Source organism: Natrix helvetica, assembly GCF_964273705.1.
Source record: "Natrix helvetica genome assembly, chromosome: 16".
In the NCBI taxonomy this organism is placed as follows: domain Eukaryota; kingdom Metazoa; phylum Chordata; class Lepidosauria; order Squamata; family Natricidae; genus Natrix; species Natrix helvetica.
In genome coordinates, this window is record NC_138563.1 from 10,244,857 (window position 1) to 10,263,823 (window position 18,967).

The window sequence follows — 18,967 nt, forward strand, 5'->3', positions numbered from 1 at the left end:
CTGATTTTCGGGGTAGGTATAGTCTATCAATATCACCACGTGGATGTAAACTGTAGTGCATTGTCATTAGTTTCCTGGTTTTTCGGTCCAAAATGTCCAAATCAGCTTGTGTCCAGTTAACTATACCAGCTATGTATCTTATAACTGGTATTGCCCAGGTGTTTATGGCCTTGATTGTATTTCCACCATTCAATTTAGATTTCAAAATTTTCCTAACTCTGTTGGTGTACTCTCCCCTGACAATAGTTTTTACTTCTCCATGTTTGATGTTATCCAACTGCAAAATGCCTAAGTATTTGTAGGCTTCATATTCGTTGCATTTAATTAGTTGGCCATTGGGCATTTCAATTCCCTCACACGCAGTGATTTTGCCCCTTTTTATGGATACAGTGGCACATTTTTCCATGCCAAACTCCATTGAAATATCGGTGCTGAATACTCGGACTGTGTTTGTCAATGATTGGGTTTCTATTTCTGACTTTCCATAGAGTTTCAAATCATCCATATATAATAAATGCGAAATTTTTTCGGCTTCTTTGGCTGTTTGGTAGCCTAATTTCATTTTTTTTAAGATTACTGATAGTGGGATCATCGCGATGATGAAGAGAAGAGGTGAAAGTGAATCACCCTGGAAAATTCCTCGCTTGATATTGACCATTCCATAGTTCTCATTCCCTACTGCCAACTCAGTTCTCCATTGTTTCATCGCCTTTTCAGTGAAGGATGTAATATTTTTGCTAATGCCAGTTGTTTCTAAGCATTTTATGATCCAACTATGTGGCAATGAGTCGAATGCCTTTTTGTAATCAATCCAGACCATATTCAAGTTCGTTTTTCTGTTCTTACAATTTTCTAATATCATTTTATCAATTAGGAGCTGATCTTTTGTGCCCCTACTCCTTCTTTTGTTGCCTTTCTGCTCTACTGGCAAGATGTTGTTTGTTTCCAAATAATCCATAATGTTATCTGCAATAATGCCTGTGAGTAATTTGAAAGTTGTTGGCAAGCATGTTATTGGTCTGTAGTTTTCAGGTATTGTTCCTTTAGTTGCAACTTTCTGAATCAAGTATGTTTTTTCCAGTTGTCAACCATTCATCAATTTGGCCATTTTGTAAAATCTCATTCAGTTGCCTGGCCAATATTGCATGTAAACTGGTCAGATATTTGAGCCAGAAACCATGTAATTGGTCCTTTCCAGGTGATGTCCAATTCTTTACTTTTTTTACTCGATTTTTGACCATCTCAGTTGTTATTTCTAATACTTGCATTTGTTTGTTGCCAATGCTTTTCTCAAAGTCATGTTTCCTTATTGTAGTCCTTTGCATTTTCCCACAATTCTTTCCAGAATTCAACTGTGGCCTGCTTTTCTGGTTTTTGACTTTTGGTGTCAAAATAATAATAATAATAATAATAATAATAATAATAATAATAATAATAATAATAATAATAATAATAATAAATTTTTCCCAATACAACTCATGCAAAGGGTCATCCACAACTACATTACATTTTCCACACTCATATTTGTGATTCCTTATAACTTCTTTAAACTAAACATTTTTAGTACAAATCAACGCATTGACATAAATATCACTAATGCAGTTTCCTATCTGTTCTATTGACATAATTAACACTTTATGTATTGAGTACAAGTATATCAAGTATAGGTTAAACATCAATTGAATAACATCTAATTCAAATGTATAAGCTTTACATTTATTATATAATCACAGGCAAACATTGCACTTATGCCTAAGTCCTCTACCCACGCAAATTATACGACAGATAAAACTATCTTAGCTGGCTGTTGTAAATATTACTCTGCTAATTCAACAAGAAATGCTACTGCATGAATTCTTAATGCAGAACACAACTAAAAGTGATTTTAGCAATTTTCTTTCCAAGTTAATTCAAAATGTATATCCAAATGTTCCTCTTATTTTTTCCCCAAGCACTAGGGAGGATATTCAAAACCAGACACTTTTGCTGTGTGTGTGTGTGTGTGTGTGTGTGTGTGTGTGTGTGTTTGCTTGCTTGCTTCTGGTCTCCAGAGTCAGAAGGGCCGGTTGGGACCCCCAGAGGTCATCTAGTCCCACCCCAGGCAGCGCCTCCCCGTCCCACATTCCCCAGCCCCACCCCCTCTGGGAAGGCTCCGGTGGAGAGGGGAATGCAGAGCCCCTGCAGAGAGCCCCTGCTGCTCTCCCTCACCCTTCACCCTTACTCCCTCCCTCTCTTTGCAGGCCGAGCGGCCGCAGCGTTACTGAGATGATGATCATGGATGTGCTGTCACCCCAGGGAGGGGAGGTCTGGCCGCCATCAAAGGGCTTCCGCTGAGGCACCCCATGCAGGCAAAATAGCGAGCGAGCGAAGGAGGATCAGGCAGGGCACCGAGGCCCCTTCGCCTCCCACTTTGTCTTGATGAGGTCGCTGCAACTTCTGGGCGCAGACGGACGGAGGTAGCCAGAATGGCCTGAGCGGGCAAGCAATGGAGGATCAGGCAGCTCTCTCGCTCGCTCGCCCCCCCCCCCGGGCTTCCCCACCACTCTGGCTACCTCCGTCCGTCTGCGCCCGCAGCTGCAGCGACCTCATCAAGACAAAGTGGGAGCAAAGGGAGGCGAAATGGCCTCCCTTTGATCACTCGCTCCCCCCGCCTGTCCGCACTATGCTAGCCCTGCTCTCACTGATTGGCTGGCTCACCAATCGTCCCGCCGACTTCTAAGAGCCCTATTTATAGAAAGCCAAGCAGAAAAAAAGGTAACTAGGTTTAGATAGGGCTCTTAGAGGCGGGCGGGGCGATTGGTGAGCCAGCCAATCAGTGAGTGGGCAGGGCTAGCATAGTGCAGATGGGCGGGGGAAGCGAGCGATCAATCAGCTTCTGGATGGGTGGGATGAGTGAGCAAACTTGTTCTGAATAGCTCGCTAGAGGAGGCCACCTCCAGCAATCCTTTGCCGCCCCCCTTGCCTCTTACCACCCCCTGCCGCCCCCCTGGCCTCTTACCACCCCCCTAACGAGGGGAGGAAAGGCAGGAAGGCAGCCGCTGCAGAGTCGAGTAGGGGGTGTGGCGCGGCGGCAGCCTGCCAATGGGATGGCGTAGAAGCTGCTCCGATGCAAATGACCGTGATGCAAATGAGGCGAACTGGTGGGGAAAGCGCTTTCTTCCCAACTTCCGCACTCAGGCCAAGAGCTACAGGGGACGTGAATAGAAGAGGGAGAGGCGGGGCTTGGCTGAAAAAGGGGACCCCCACTTTCAGATTCCATGAAGCCACTGAAGAACTTTTCCGATTCGAGTGCACATGCGGCCTGATGCAGGTGGGGAGCAAGGGATGCCGGGAGTCGAAGTCCGGGAGGGTCCTCTGCAGAAGGGAGGCCTGAGGCAAGGTGGGTCGGGAGGCCTGGGAGGGCAGCCAGGCAAGGGAAAGCTGAAGGGGCCACGCAGTTTTACGTCCTTTTAATGTTCTCCTCATTTTGTACTAAAGACCTGAGCTAATCTGATGCTGGAGCCCAGTGAGGCTCTGGAGGTGTTTTTAGACCTATGGAGGAAGTTCCCTTCTCAGCTGACACAATAAGAACAAGCCAGCTGGAAGGGACCTTAGAGGTCTTCTAGCCCAACCCTCTGCTCAAGCAGGAGATCTGATCCCAAAGGTGCTTTTTCAGGAGGCAACTGGATTTTCTTTGCTTTCACTTCTCACCCAAGAAATGTCTTCCATTAATAGAACAGAAGAGAAGGGAATCCGTTCAGAGCATCTGAGCTGGGCTCCACGTTACCCCTGCCCCCTCCTCCTCTGCTGTGCTTTTGAGGAGCCATGAGGCCATGGGAGCCAGTAGGAAGGCAGCGGAGGGGGCGGGAGCAGGGAGGAAAAGGCCTCATGGCTTCTCAAAAGCACGGTGGAGGAGGAGAAGGCAGAAGGGGTAATGCGGTACCCAGCTCAGGTGCTCCGAGTGGAGGGGGACGCGCCGCCGCTGCTGCCACGGGCCGGGGCGCCAGCGGGAGCTTTGGCTTCACCTCAGCCGCAGCGCCGGGCAGCAAATGTGGTGGTGCTGTTGGAGGAGGAGGAGGAAGAGGAGGCAGCTGCTATTCTGGTGGCGGCAGGGACTCGTCGGCATCTTCAGCAGCAGCCCTGCCCCCTGTGAAAAAAACCGAAGATGGAGCAGATCCACGCAGATGACGTCGCCGAAACATGACTGGAGATGGAATTCTGGGAGCTGAACTCCACATGTCTTCAAGCTGTCAGGTTTGAAGACCCCTGGGTTTTTTTTTCTAAAGGGTTAGTGGAGCCAGGATCTTGCAACTTGACAGCTTTAAGACTTACATGCTTCAATGCCAGAGTTTCTGACCCAACATTTTGGTTGCTAAGCAGGAGCGTTGTTAAGTGATACTATATAACACTTTAATTAAGCGGGTACCTTGAATAAACATAACTTTGAGTTTCAAATAATACAGATTTCGTTGTTGTCTTAGATGACACCTGTGAAAAAAATTCAGGTGATGCTCAGGCATGAAACTGTGCCGCTCAAACACTATACTTTTCTTCTCACACTGAAAAAAAATTGGAGGGAACATTGGGCGCCAGCTGTTTTCATGCAATTAATAAATGAAGTTTTACATGAACACCTGTACAAGGGCATAATGGTCTACCTCGATGACATCCTTATCTACACAGAAACATGTGATGGAACACGTGACGTTAGTACGATCAGTACTCAAGAAACTCCAGGCTGCAGAACTTTATGCCAAATTGTCTAAATGTGAATTTCATCAAGAAAAAATTGACTACTTGGGTTACCGCATCTCCCACAATGGCATTGAGATGGACCCAGCGAAAGTCCAAGCTGTAACTGAGTGGGCACCTCCTGGCACCCGCAAACAGTTACAAAGTTTTTTGGGATTTGCAAATTTCTTTCGTCAATTTATCCCCTTGTTCGCCAGCATTGCTCTGCCCATTACAAATCTCCTAAAGTCAAAAGGGGAGGCCAAGCCCAGACCGGGTAAGGCCTTGAATTGGACTATGGAATGTCAAGCCGCTTTCGAGAAATTAAAGCGGCTTTTTGCAGCTGAACCCGTATTGAAACACCGAGATATGGAGGCACCATTTATCGTTTAAGCTGATGCCAGTGATGTGGCAGTGGGGGCAGTGTTACTTCAAACAAACGCTGATGGGAAATTGCAGCCATGCGCTTACACCTCTCAAAAACTGACAGAGACGGAGAGACGATGGGTTATATGGGAAAAGGAAGATTTTGCGGTCAGATGGGCTATAATGACCTGATGACATTTCCTAGAAGGGGCAAAAACCCCTTTTGAAGTATGGACTGATCATAAAAATTTGGAAGCGTTGAAGACCCCTCGTAAACTATCTCCTAAACAAATGCGTTGGGCGCAAAATTTCAACCGGTTCAATTTCACCCTCAAGTACATTCCGGGGGGGGGGGGGGGAGAACTTCATGGCTGATGCTTTGTCTAGACTTCCCCAATACAACAGTTCTAAGCTGAGCGTAGTTCACCCAGTCATCCCAGCGAAAAGTCTAGTTGCCCCAGTGAGTACTAGAAGCCAAAGCAATTCGAATTTGGAGGTCATGACAGACCTCATATGCAAACTCAAGGAAGGACTTGAATCTGATGACTGGTACAAGGAACACTCAAATGAATGTACTATGAAACAGTCTTCCCTGCGCATGCCCAAGATGGTATCCTGTCACGTTTGAAGAGAGCTTTGGGGAGATGATTGTCCTTCTTGGGGCTTGCAGGTGGTACCCTATCCCATTGTTGCTTCCAGGTCCAGCTATGAGAACTTCCTGGGACCTCAGGGATACCCTTGAGCCTTGTAGCCAGAATGTTTTGAGTGAAATGGGGCGGTTGGCGGTGAAAGGAGAATGGAGAGCATCGGCGGCTGCCGCTCCCCACGCCGTGGTGTTACCCCGGTTGCTCCCCCCCTCCACCTTACTTATGGACATGATAGATTGGATCAGCGGGGAGTGGCTGAGGCAGCTGGCATGGATATTGATGTCAGCGGAAGATGGCTTCGGTAGTTGGCGTGGGCGCGGTTGAAGTGGGAGGGTCCATTGTGGCCCCCTCCGGTATCACCGCCGTTGCCTGGGCCACCGTACTGTGCCATTTGGCCATTTGGCCCCTCCTCCTTATACTGTGACAGAACTTTACTCCCTCCGGGAACTCCCCCTTTCCCGGGGATGGCCTTCTTGCCTATCAAGGCGCTTCCTTAATGACGGATCTTGGGATCCCGAGAGGTGGCATGCGAAGAAGAGATTTCTTAGCGTTTTTTTACAAGGGTTTTTAAATCAAATTTTAAGGGGGGAGGGGGGTTTGATTCGGATGGCTCAGACAGGCTTGGGGGGGGGAGTCTGCCAGGGCACAGGCCAGAGCTAACTAATGGGCGCGGGTTGGGAGTGCTGGGAAGGGTTGGGATTCCGGGGGAGACAATAAGCCATTCCATTGGGGAGGGGGGGTACCATCTCTACTGTTTGTCAATTTCAATTTCAATTCAATTTATTTGATTTGTTAGCCGCTCCCTCTCCACAAGGGACTCGGGGCAGCGTACAATAAAAAAGCACATATATATATACATATACACATACACGAAGGAGGTAACAATCATTAAATACATAAAATAATAATAATAAAATTAGCAATTAAAATACCCCAGTTTAAAATTATGGATTTAAAAAGACTGTCAGGAGGAATAAGATGGAACTATGGTTGAGCCAGGCCGGATAATTGAAAAAGGTGGGTCTTGAGTTTTGAACGGAAGGAGCGGAGATCGGAGGTAATCCTAATGTCGAGGGGGAGGTCATTCCAAAGGGCTGGGCCCATCACAGAGAAGGCCCTACTCCTGGGTGTCGCCCTCTGACACTGTTTAGTGGACGGCACCCGGAGAAGTCCCTCTCTGTGCGAGCGGATTGGTCGTAGGGATGCATGGGGCAGGATGCGATCCCGCAGGTAGCTAGGTCCTGTGCCATGGAGCGCTTTGAAGATGGTAATCAAAACCTTGAAACGCACCCGATAGACCACAGGAAGCAAATGCAGCTCGCGCAGGAGAGGTGTTACATGGGAGTATCTAGTACTCCCCATAATCACCCGCGCGGCCGCATTCTGGAAGAACTGTAGTCTTCGAGTGCATCTCAAGGGAAGCCCCATGTAGAGAGCATTGCAGTAGTCTAGGCTAGACGTCACCAGCGCATGGGTGACTGTGCGTAAGGCATCCCGGTCCAATAGGGGGCGCAATTGGCGCACCAGGCGGACCTGGTGGAACGCCCCCCTTGCCACGGCTGTTACATGGTCATCCATGGACAGCCGGGCATCCAGGAGGATGCCCAAATTGCGCGCCCGCTCCATGGGGGCCAGTTGCTCGCCCCCGATAGCCAGAGATGGAAGCAACTGGTTGAACCAGGGGGGCTTCAGCTGGTCCAGAATGCGGCCGTGCGGGTTATCATGGGGGTACCTAGGTGCTCCCATGTTACACCCCTTTTAGGCGGCCTGCACTGGTTGCCGGTTGTTTTCCGGGTGCGATTCAAGGTACTAATTCTGACCTTTAAAGCGCTCCATGGCTTAGGCCCAGGGTACCTGCGAGACCACCTACTGCCACCAGTAGCCTCCCACCGTCCAGTGCAATCCCACAGAGTTGGCCTCCTCAGGGTGCCGTCGGCCAGACAGTGTCGGCTAGCGACCCCCAGGGGGAGAGCCTTCTCTGTGGGAGCGCCTTCTCTCTGGAATAAGCTGCCCCCGGAGCTCCGCATAATCCCCGACCTCCGGTCCTTCCGAAGCGCCGTAAAAAGTTGGCTTTTCCAGCCGGCCTGGCCTGTTAATTTTATCTAATTTTTAAAATGTTAGCGTTATATTAATTCAGTTTCTTTCTTGGATTGTTTCTAATTTTCTTTTAAGTTTTGTAATATGGGTTTTTTAATGCTGTATGCTGCCCTGAGTCCTTTGGGAGAAGGGCTGCATATAAATCCAATAAAATAAACAAAACAAACATGAAAGATGGACTGGTTTGGGTAGGAGCTAAATTGTATGTTCCTACTAGCCTGAAAGCTATTGTTCTTCAACGAGCCCACGATTCGAGAATGGCAGGCCACTTTGGTTTTGTAAAGACTCTACATCTGGTTAAGAGGCAACTTTGGTGGCCTTCATTGAAAAAAGACATTGAGTCCTACATAGCCAGTTGTCCCATTTGTGCTGCCGCAAAGCGCCCACCAGGGCCTTCTCCAAGGTGTGGCCCGCCCTGAGGCCCCATGGAAGGAGATATTGATGGACTTCATTGTCGAATTGCCAGAGAGTCTAAGAAATACCGTGATTTGGGTTATCACCGACCTGTTTTCCAAGCAAGTTCATTTTGTACCCTGTTCCAAAACCCCATCAGCTAAGTTGTTTATTTCACATGCATACTGCTTGCATGGAGTACCTGAATGCATAATTTCGGATAGGGAGGTCCAGTCCACCTCCCTCTTCTGGAAGGAGTTTCTGAAGTTAATTGGCTCCGCCCAGGGGCTAAGCTCCGCCCACCATCCTCAGACTCACGGGGCTTGTGAACAGACTAATTCCGTTTTGGAACAGTACCTCCGGTGTTTCATTAATTATCAGCAAGATAACTGGGCTGAACTGTTGCCACATGCTGAGGTGGCATACAACAACTCTGTGCACAGCAGTACTGGCTTGACCCCTTTTAGAGTTGTCTTTGGACAGAACTTTGTACCGATTCCTGAACTGCCTCGAGAGAAACCGCAAATTTTGTCCCTCTCCGAGTGGAGTGACCAGCTTCTCCAAGTTTGGCCCATAACCTGCAGAGCGTTGGAGGCTGCTCACCGGGCGCACAAGAAACAGGCTGACAAGAAGAGGGTGAAGCAAAGGGAGTACAAAGTAGGAGATCGAGTGTTTTTGTCCACCAAGTTCCTACAAACCACCTGGAAATCAAAGAAACTGGGGCCAAAGTATGTCGGTCCTTTCCCTATTGTGAAAATCATTAATCCTGTTTCTGTACGATTGGAGTTACCAAAGCATCTTAAGCGGATTTATCCTGTGTTTCATGTAAACCTGTTGAAGCCAGAGCACCCTTCTTCTTTTCGTGCGCCCCTTCCTGCACGCCCTGCCCCTCTTCTTATTGAGGGAGAGCAACATTTTGAGCTGAAAGAAATCTTGGGCTCCAGGAAGCCTAGCAATCGAATTCAATATCTAGTATCCTGGAAGCATTTCCACCCCCTCCCAGGCTGAGTGGGTTGATAAATCTCATGTTAGAGCTCCTAGACTCTTACAGAAGTTCTATGCTAAGTACCCTGATAAGCCTTGATCCTAATTGGAATGTACATTTCTTATTGTTTTATTTTATATTGTTTTATTTTCTTGCAGGAATGACTTCTTTTCCTGAAGGAGGGCCGGATGTCAGCCTCTGTTTCGTTAATTGCTTTCGGCTGCCATTGAAATGGGGAGCGGGGGGGCTGGTATTTGGGAAGGGAAGTTTTAAGTACAGGAGAGATTGCGTAAAGGGAGTTTTGGTCTCACCATCCACTGCGCATGCTGGAGATAGTGATTGGGGTGGCCAAGGCCAACCGTCCTGCATACCAACCTGATGAGGCTCCTTGAAGATGGAACTCACATGACTCCTAAGGGATTTGCAGATTGGACACTGGGATGAGGGTTACCGGGGGGAGGGGGTTTGGTCACATATTGATATGTATGATTTCGCACGCTTTTGCCTCAGACCTTGCTTTGCTTAGCTGCTATCTTTTCATAACCAGTAAAAGTACTCTTAATTCTGCAAAATGGAGTTAAGTGGTTTCTTTCTTGGTTGCTGAGGGAGGCCGGCTTGACAATGATTCTGTTTGTTTCTTAGTATGCTTTGATTGCTTATTAGCAACTCACAACTATCACTAAGTGTTGTATCTTGATGAATGCCTTTTATTTTTCTTCAGGTACACCATGAGAGGTGATGCACCAAAGACAAACTCCTTGTGTGTCCAATCACACTTGGCCAATAAAGAATTCCCTTCTGTTCTGTTCTATTAACGGAGGACATTTCTTGGGTGAGAAGTGAAAGCAAAGAAAATCCAGTTGCCTCCTGAAAAAGCACCTTTGGGATCAGATCTCCTGCTTGAGCAGAGGGTTGGGCTAGAAGACCTCTAAGGTCCCTTCCAGCTGGCTTGTTCTTATTGTGTCAGCTGAGAAGGGAACTTTCTCCATCGGTCTAAGCCTCACTGGGCTCCAGCATCAGATTAGCTCAGGTCTTTAGTGCAAACAGAGGACATTGAAAGGGCAGAAACCTCCGTGCCCCTTCGGCTTTCGCTCACCTGGCTGCCCCCCCAGACCTACCCAACCCACCTTGCCTGGGGGGATCCCAGATGGGGGCAAGGCTGAAGCCCCAGGAGGGCCTCTCGGCATCCCCCTGCCTGAATGCAGGGGCGGAGGGAGAAGACCAGAGCCAAATCCCGCCGCTCCCTCCCCTTTGCCCAGTTTAGCGAAATTAAAGAGGGTGGGGGGCGATGGGGGTGAATGGGGGATTCCCAAAGTGGGTGCAATGGACGGGAACGGACGGAGGTTCCCATCGCCAGACTCCTGGCAGTTTGCAAATGTTAAAACACCTTTCTATTATTGTGGGGCGCCTACATTTGGGAGGGCCAAATCATTAAGAGAAGAAGATAAAAGTGGTTTTAGAATACTGGTTCCCCCCACCCCCATTTTGTAGTTCAGGAACTTCTGTGTAGTTTATCTCCTTGCCTTATTTTCCTTTTGTGGAATGCTCTTCGTGGTACCTGGGCGTAATCATAATTTAGTCCACCTTCCTGGGTGCTTACCTGGGCCATCCTCACTTCTCATTCTGGAGCCTTGGACTCAATTGCAATTGTGTTCTGAATCATTGGGCTTCCACAGAAGGAAACAATTTACCTGTCAGAAACCACTAAGCCAGGATGTTGAATGCAAGAATAGCTCCCTTACAAGAAAAGCCACAAAACCACATAGCTAGAACACGAAACTAGAAGCTTTACAAAATACCTGTGACCTAGGGGAGGCAACAGGTGGCCTGAGATGTAGCTATTTAGCATAACAAGTGTTAAAAGGTTTGGGGGAGGGACTGTAACTCAGGTAACCAATAAATACTTACTGGCATTATTGGCAGGGAAAGGGTGTGTGTGTGTGACTCATACGTCCTTCCAAACGTGATCTCCCGAATCCCAATAGAGGAGGATGCTCGAAGAGAGCAGCTGCTTTGGCCCTCAGCTTCCCTATGGAGTGGAAGCCACGGAGTCCTGTCCACCAAGTGGCAGCCATTTTGGAGTGGCCAAAAATCATTGCAGGTGCTCTCAGAATGGTGCCCACTTACGGGACAGCAGCATAAATCCTCTTTTCACCAAGGCCATGCATTGCAGCCGGTCTTTCCTGAAGAGATCTACTGAAAAGATTTGCTCTAGGAGTTAAAGGACAGGGCCGGAAAGCGCTTACAGATTGTTGAGGCCAATATGCAAACTCTTGTAAACCGCTTAGAGAAGGCTGTAAAGCGGTATATAAGTTTAACGGCAATTGTTACTAAGACAAAAGTTATTACCCGTGTATTTTTTAAAGCACATCCACGTTGTTGAAATCAATGATTGAGTAAATTTTCTATTAGTGCATGACAATAAATACAACATTACTGCCATTACTGAAACCTGGTGGGATGAAATCCAGAAGCATTTAAAATGTTCATAACAGACGCAATAGAAGAAGAGGTGAAGTTGCACATCAACCGCTAACCCTTTTTAGAATTGAAAAAAAAATCCCTCATTAAATGCTCTTGGGTGATTATGAAAGGAAAACGGAATGTGGTTACCATAGGTGTAAACTCCGGATTATCCAATCAGAGGAACAAGAAGAACCTTTTGCTAATCTTTTAGCTGATTAACAGGAAGCATAGAAATAGGGGACTTTAACCTTTCTGACAACTGGGAAACACGGAATCACTGCACCTGGTGGGAGGTCGAAGAGGTGAGAGGAGAATATGAAGCTTCCTTAGCCTTAAGAGAGTCCCTTGTAGCGGTTTCTGCTGGAAGACAAGGGGACCATTCAGGGGATCCAACTGAGAAGAGTGTCAGATGTCTGAAGATGGTCTTACATGGTACGGGCTTTTGGAAAACCCATATAGAGCGTATCAAATAATGACAGGGAGAAGCTCCTTCACACCGACAACAGTGTCCTTCGGGAGAGGGCGCGGCTTAGAAATAAATATTCTATCTATCTATCTATGAAGGCCAAATTAGCCCAAAATTCAGCCACAGCACACTTGTTCCAGTTAAGCACCAAGTGGGATGTCCACTTAAAAACAATTTATTAGAGTATTGGAGCAAACAGATTTCATCAGACACGTGGAGAGTAACATCCCATAATATTAAGCGCAAGCACTGGAATGAGCATTGCATTAAAAACAGAACATTCACATGAGAAATGGCATCATGAGTCACCTAAGTCTGCTGTGAAAAGGTACAATTGCAGCCAGTTGAAACATCTAGCATGTACAATTGAAAAAGTCCCTTATTAATCAGCCTGGGAAACTCCCTTATTTGGCAACGATTTATTTTTCTTAACGTCTTCTCTACTTAACCCTCTTATTGGAATTACAATTATCATGGATATCATTATTCTGTTCCTTTATAAGGACACAGAAAGTTTGTGCACTTGGGACAAATTCCTAGTGTGTCTATTCACAATTGGCCAAATTCAATAGATAATTCAATTCAATTCCCAAGATACACTCTGTGACTTCTCACACGCCCTTGTGAATTGTTTGGTGTTGATGGAGGCCTGTGTGGATCCTGTGATGTCTATAAAGCTTGCTCCTCTGACTGAAGCTCTTTCCACACTCCAGACATTTATGAGGTTTTTCTCATGTGTGGATCTTTTGATGTTTATAAAGGCTGCTCCTCCAACTGAAGCTCTTTCCACACTCCAGGCATTTATGAGGTTTTTCTCCTGTGTGGATCCTTTGATGTTTATAAAGGCTGCTCCTCTGACTGAAGCTCTTTCCACACTCCAGGCATTTATGAGGTTTTTCTCCTGTGTGGATCCTTTGATGTCTATAAAGGTTTCTGCTCTGACTGAAGCTCTTTCCACACTCCAGACATTTATGAGGTTTTTCTCATGTGTGGATCTTTTGATGTTTATAAAGGCTGCTCCTCCAACTGAAGCTCTTTCCACACTCCAGGCATTTATGAGGTTTTTCTCCTGTGTGGATCCTTTGATGTTTATAAAGGCTGCTCCTCTGACTGAAGCTCTTTCCACACTCCAGGCATTTATGAGGTTTTTCTCCTGTGTGGATCCTTTGATGTCTATAAAGGTTTCTGCTCTGACTGAAGCTCTTTCCACACTCCAGACATTTATGAGGTTTTTCTCCTGTGTGGATCCTTTGATGTCTATAAAGGTTTCTGCTCTGACTGAAGCTCTTTCCACACTCCAGACATTTATGAGGTTTTTCTCCTGTGTGGATCCTTTGATGTTTATAAAGGCTGCTCCTCCAACTGAAGCTCTTTCCACACTCCAGACATTTATAAGGTTTTTCTCCTGTGTGGATCCTTTGATGTCTATAAAGGTTTCTCCTCTGACTGAAGCTGTTTCCACACTCCAGACATTTATGAGGTTTTTCTCCTGTGTGGATCCTTTGATGTGCATAAAGGCTGCTCCTCTCACTGAAGCTCTTTCCACACTCCAGACATTTATAAGGCTTTTCTCCTGTGTGGATCCTTTGATGTCTATAAAGGTCGCTCCTCTGACAGAAGACCTTTCCACACTCCAGACATTTATGAGGTTTTTCTCCTGTGTGGATCCTTTGATGTGCATAAAGGCTGCTCCTTTGACTGAAGCTCTTTCCACACTCCAGACATTTATGAGGTTTTTCTCCTTTGTGGATTCTTTGATGTGCATCAAGGTTGCTCCTCTCACTGAAGCTCTTTCCACACTCTAGACATTTATGAGGTTTTTCTCCTTTGTGGATTCTTTGATGTGCATCAAGGTTGCTTCCCTGACTGAAGCTCTTTCCACACTCCAGACATTTATAAGGTTTTTCTCCTGTGTGGATCCTTTGATGTTTATAAAGGTCGCTCCTCCGACAGAAGCTCTTTCCACACTCCAGACATTTATGAGGTTTTTCTCCTGTGTGGATCCTTTGATGTGCATAAAGGTCACTCCGCCGACAGAAGCTCTTTCCACACTCCAGACATTTATGAGGTTTTTCTCCTGTGTGGATCCTTTGATGTCTATAAAGGCTGCTCCTCTCACTGAAGCTCTTTCCACACTCCAGGCATTTATAAGGTTTTTCTCCTGTGTGGATCCTTTGATGTATATAAAGGCTGCTCCTCTGACTGAAGCTCTTTCCACACTCCAGACATTTATGAGGTTTTTCTCCTGTGTGGATCCTTTGATGTGCATCAAGGTTGCTCCTCCGACTGAAGCTCTTTCCACACTCCAGGCATTTATGAGGTTTTTCTCCTGTGTGGATCTTTTGATGTGCATAAAGGACGCTCCTCCGACTGAAGCTGTTTCCACCCTCCAGACATTTATGAGGTTTTTCTCCTGTGTGGATCCTTTGATGTTTATAAAGGTTGCTCCTCTGACTGAAGCTGTTTCCACACTCCAGACATTTATGAGGTTTTTCTCCTGTGTGGATCTTTTGATGTGCATAAAGGCTGCTCCTCTGACTGAAGCTCTTTCCACACTCCAGGCATTTATGAGGTTTTTCTCCTGTGTGGATCCTTTGATGTTTATAAAGGCTGCTCCTCTGACTGAAGCTCTTTCCACACTCCAGGCATTTATGAGGTTTTTCTCCTGTGTGGATCCTTTGATGTCTATAAAGGTTGCTCCTCTGACTGAAGCTCTTTCCACACTCTAGGCATTTATGAGGTTTTTCTCCTGTGTGGATCCTTTGATGTGCATAAAGGGTGCTCCTCTGACTGAAGCTCTTTCCACACTCCAGGCATTTATGAGGTTTTTCTCCTGTGTGGATCCTTTGATGTTTATAAAGGATGCTTCTCCAACCGAAGCTCTTTCCACACTCCAGGCATTTATGAGGTTTTTCTCCTGTGTGGATCCTTTGATGTGCATAAAGGCTGCTCCTCTCACTGAAGCTCTTTCCACACTCCAGGCATTTATGAGGTTTTTCTCCTGTGTGTATCCTTTGATGTGCATAAAGTTTGCTCCTCAGACTGAAGCTCTTTCCACACTCCAGGCATTTGTGAGGTTTTTCTCCTGTGTGGATCCTTTGATGTGCATAAAGTTTGCTCCTCTCACTGAAGCTCTTTCCACACTCCAGGCATTTATGAGGTTTTTCTCCTGAATGGACCTTTAGATGCTTTCGAAGATACTCATTTCTCCTGAAGAATTTTTCACATTCCGGGCACTGATATTTCTCTTCTTCCTCCTGGATCCTTTGGGGATTCCGGGGTCTTCCGAAGGACCCTCCGCCCTCCAGGCCTGTCTCAGCGCCTCCGTCGGTTTCCTCCTCCCCGCATCGCCCTCCAGGCAGCCGCCTTTCCCGGGGTCCCCCTGGGTTCATCCCTCCTGCAGCTCCGGAGCCTCCCAGCCTTTCCACGCCGTCAACGGGGGCTGCTCCGCTGGGCTCGCTCTCCTCCTCTGGAGCGGCGCTTCCTTCCTTCCCTCCCCCGCCGGGCTTCTCCGTCCTCCTGCAGGGGAGAAAGAGAGGCGGGTCACGGCTGCGTCCCCCTCACCGCAGGAGAGGCCCAGGCCCAGGCCTCCCCTCACGAGGACCCGAAGGAGACCCTCCCAGGGTGCCGCTCCATCCCAGCAGCCTCTACTTACTTCCGGGTTTTCCCTCTCCGAATGGAACCGCTCCTTCCGCCAGCTCTCTGATCCCGAAAGTGAAGGCGCTCGATTTCCCAGCCCCGCCTTCCAGCGAAGCCCCGCCTTTTCCTCTCCAGGCCCCGCCTCCTCGACGTCCCCTCCCAGAGGAGAGAAAGGGATCCGCTAGAACGGCGGTTCTCAACCTTCCTCACGCAGTTCAACACGGCTCCTCATGTGGCGGTGACCCCCCCCCCAACCGTATAATTGGGCCCCAGCCTTCCCTTCGTCGCCACGTTCCTTTCTTTTATTTCATTTTCACCGCTTGGTTTTTCGCCTCAGAAACGGTACCTCTCGACTTCCGTAGCCCCGCCCATCCACCTCCGCCGCTGGGAGGGAGCTGCTTTCCCGGCGTCCTCTGCGCTGCGCGCGCCTCCCTCCAACCCGGCTCCTCCTTCCCCCCCACCCCACGCACAGAGACGCACGCGCACGCGCACACGGAGGGGCGTTCGGACTTGGGGCGTCTTGGGCGAGCGGAGCTGCGGGAGCCCCTCCCCTTCGGCCCCCCCAGCCGCTCCTTCCCTTCGGGCGGCTCCTTTGGCCGCGGGAGGCTCCTGGCAGGGGCGGCGGGCGGCTGAGCTTTGCCCGGGCCCGTCCCCTCCCTTTCCCGGCTTCTCCGCCGCCTTCCCTGCCCGGGTCTTGGAGCCCATCGGGGCTGGGGGCCTCTGCAGGCTCTCCGGACTCCGGGGGTCCCGGGCGACCCCTGTGCAAAGGCCCCGCCACCCCCAGGAGGAGAAGCGCTGCTCTGCTGGCAGCCAAAGCGCCGGAGGGATCCCCAGAAGGGAGGGAGCTCAGCCAGAGGGGATCCCGGGGAGGGGGCCGTTGGGGGACAAGGGAGCCCAGGAGGGACCTGGGGATCCACTGGAACTCAGGGGATCTTCAGGGGGGATCGAGAACCAGCTGGGAAGAAGCTTGGAGCTTGAGCAGGGGGGTGGACTAGAAGACTTCCAAAGTCCCTTCCAGCCCTACAATTCTGATTCCAACTCACTGGTTGAAGAATTTCTTGTGATTGAGCTTCTTCTCCATGTGTGAAACACTGTGGAGGAAGCAACAACTTTCACACAGGCAACCCTCAACTTACGACCATTTATGTAACAACTGTTCACTGTTATGGCAGCATTAAAAAAAACCCTTATGACCAATATTGTGCTTTTTTGAATTCTTTCCTTCTTTCTTCCTTCCCTTCTTTTCTATTCTTTTGTCAACCTGTGCTTATTTTAATGCAAAATTCTGTGGGTTTTTTTTCAAGAGACTCCACTGACAATCTCTGCCAAATAGTTTCAGTAGCCTCTCAGGTTGAAGCTGGAGGACTGCCCTTCCCTTTCCTTGGGGCTGCCCTTGAAGATTGCTCCAATGGGCGAGAGATGAGTGTGTATCTGTGTGTCTTGGTGAACTTTAGTCATGTAAGGCCAATTCTAGGCACACTGGGTTGGTTTCCAGGTGGTTTCTGGGTGCAAATGAGGGGGAAGATTCTGATTTGCAGATCTTTATTGCAGAAAGCCCTCCTTTAGGGATCATTTAATGATTGGATTTCTTGGTTTTGCTCTTGAGTTTTCCACAGTCAACAAAGTCACAAACATAATATTTCTTTTCGATCCTCTTTTAGCTTTGCCCCTTTTTCAGATTTCTCCTTTACGCTTTCCAAGAAATTATGGCCAGTGAACGTTATACATTTGTACTTTATTTCTGCACAGCATGTTAAAGAAGAATTATTATTAAAGAACATAGACATAAATATCGCAATGGAGGTTGCCATCAAGGTCATAACTCGGGACGGTCATAAACAGGGTCGGTCACGTGACCAACCAGAACGTTATTGGGATATTTTAAAGGGCTTTTCTGATGGGTCCCCAGCCAAGGGGGCCGTTTTAGACAGAGCCACGCGGGGCCACGTTTCCCAATTTAGAAAGTGTATTTCTGATAAATGAAGCCCCAAAGTAGAAGCGGTTTGACTTTGCTTCTTCCAGGTAGAGTGGAGATCTCTTTGTGGTCTCCTGTCCCTTCCACAGCCAATTGGGCCCATTTTAGTTAGAATCCACTTGGCAGCTGCCACTCAAGGGCCACGCTTGGCATGGAATAACCGTTCCCAGGATCCCCAACCGCCCTTTGTGGAAAACAGGCCACTGCAGCCCCTGAGCATGTACAGAGTTTATTTGCCCCCCCCCCCTGTTCCCACCCCGCTTTCTCCGGCCCCCGTTTGGTGGTAGCCAGACTTTGTCCGGAGCTGGGGGGCCTTGGGGTCTCCTCGGCTGCAGGGTTGGGGGTCCCCGCAGGGGATCCGGTCCAGGGGATCCAGTCCAGAGGACCCACCCAAGCAGAGCAACTGCATGAGCCTCTCCAGCTCCTCCTCCAGGGGGGCCCAGAGCTCCCCACGCGGCTGGTCTCCCCCCTGCTCAGCTCTAAAGTGAGGAGGGGTCCTTCCCCCCCCGCAGGAAAGAAATGGGGAGGGGGGAGGCGCTTCTTCCCAGCTGGTCCTCGATCCCCCCTGAAGATCCCCTGAGTTCCAGTGGATCCCCAGGTCCCTCCTGGGCTCCCTTGTCCCCCAACGGCCCCCTCCCCGGGATCCCCTCTGGCTGAGCTCCCTCCCTTCTGGGGATCCCTCCGGCGCTTTGGCTGCCAGCAGAGCAGCGCTTCTCCTCCTGGGGGTGGCGGGGCCTTTGCACAGGGGTCGCCCGGGACCCCCGGAGTCCTTAGAGCCTGCAGAGGCCCCCAGCCCCGATGGGCTCCAAGTCCCGGGCAGGGAAGGCGGCGGGGAAGCCGGGAAAGGGAGGGGACGGGCCCGGGCAAAGCTCAGCCACCCGCCGCCCCTGCCAGGAGCCTCCCGCGGCCAAAGGAGCCGCCCGAAGGGAAGGAGCGGCTGGGGGGCCCCGGGCGGCCGAAGGGGAGGGGCTCCCGCTGCTCCGCTCGCCCAAGACGCCCCAAGTCCGAACGCCCCTCCGTGTGCGCGTGCGCCTGTGCGCGGGGTCGGGGGGGGGAGGAGGAGCCGGGATGGAGGGAGGCGCGCGCAGCGCAGAGGACGCCGGGAAACAGCTCCCTCCGAGCGGCGGATGTGGATGGGCGGGGCTACGGAAGCCGAGACGTACCGTTTCTGAGGAGAGAAACCAAGCGGTGAAAATGAAATAAAAGAAAGGAACGTGGCGACG

At 49.2% G+C, this 18,967-nt stretch overlaps 2 protein-coding genes across 5 annotated transcripts in view; both read right to left on the minus strand.

The window, feature by feature from the left end:
• The window catches only part of USF1 (upstream transcription factor 1), a 279,354-nt gene that overhangs the window by 194,752 nt on the left and 65,635 nt on the right, over positions 1-18,967 (minus strand). The gene's annotated exons all lie outside the window — the stretch shown is intronic.
• On the minus strand, positions 11,899-16,115 carry LOC309400220 (uncharacterized protein). Its single transcript, XM_081968616.1, has 2 exons — positions 15,786-16,115; positions 11,899-15,649 (listed from the first exon to the last, which is right to left on the minus strand). The coding sequence occupies exon 2, from the start codon at positions 15,520-15,522 to the stop codon at positions 13,114-13,116; it is 2,409 nt and encodes an 802-aa protein (XP_081824742.1). The 5' UTR covers positions 15,523-15,649; positions 15,786-16,115; the 3' UTR covers positions 11,899-13,113.

Bases quoted from the DNA above. Each gene is read 5' to 3' on its own strand.
- LOC309400220 (XM_081968616.1), bottom strand. From the start codon at position 15,522: ATGAACCCAGGGGGACCCCGGGAAAGGCGGCTGCCTGGAGGGCGATGC.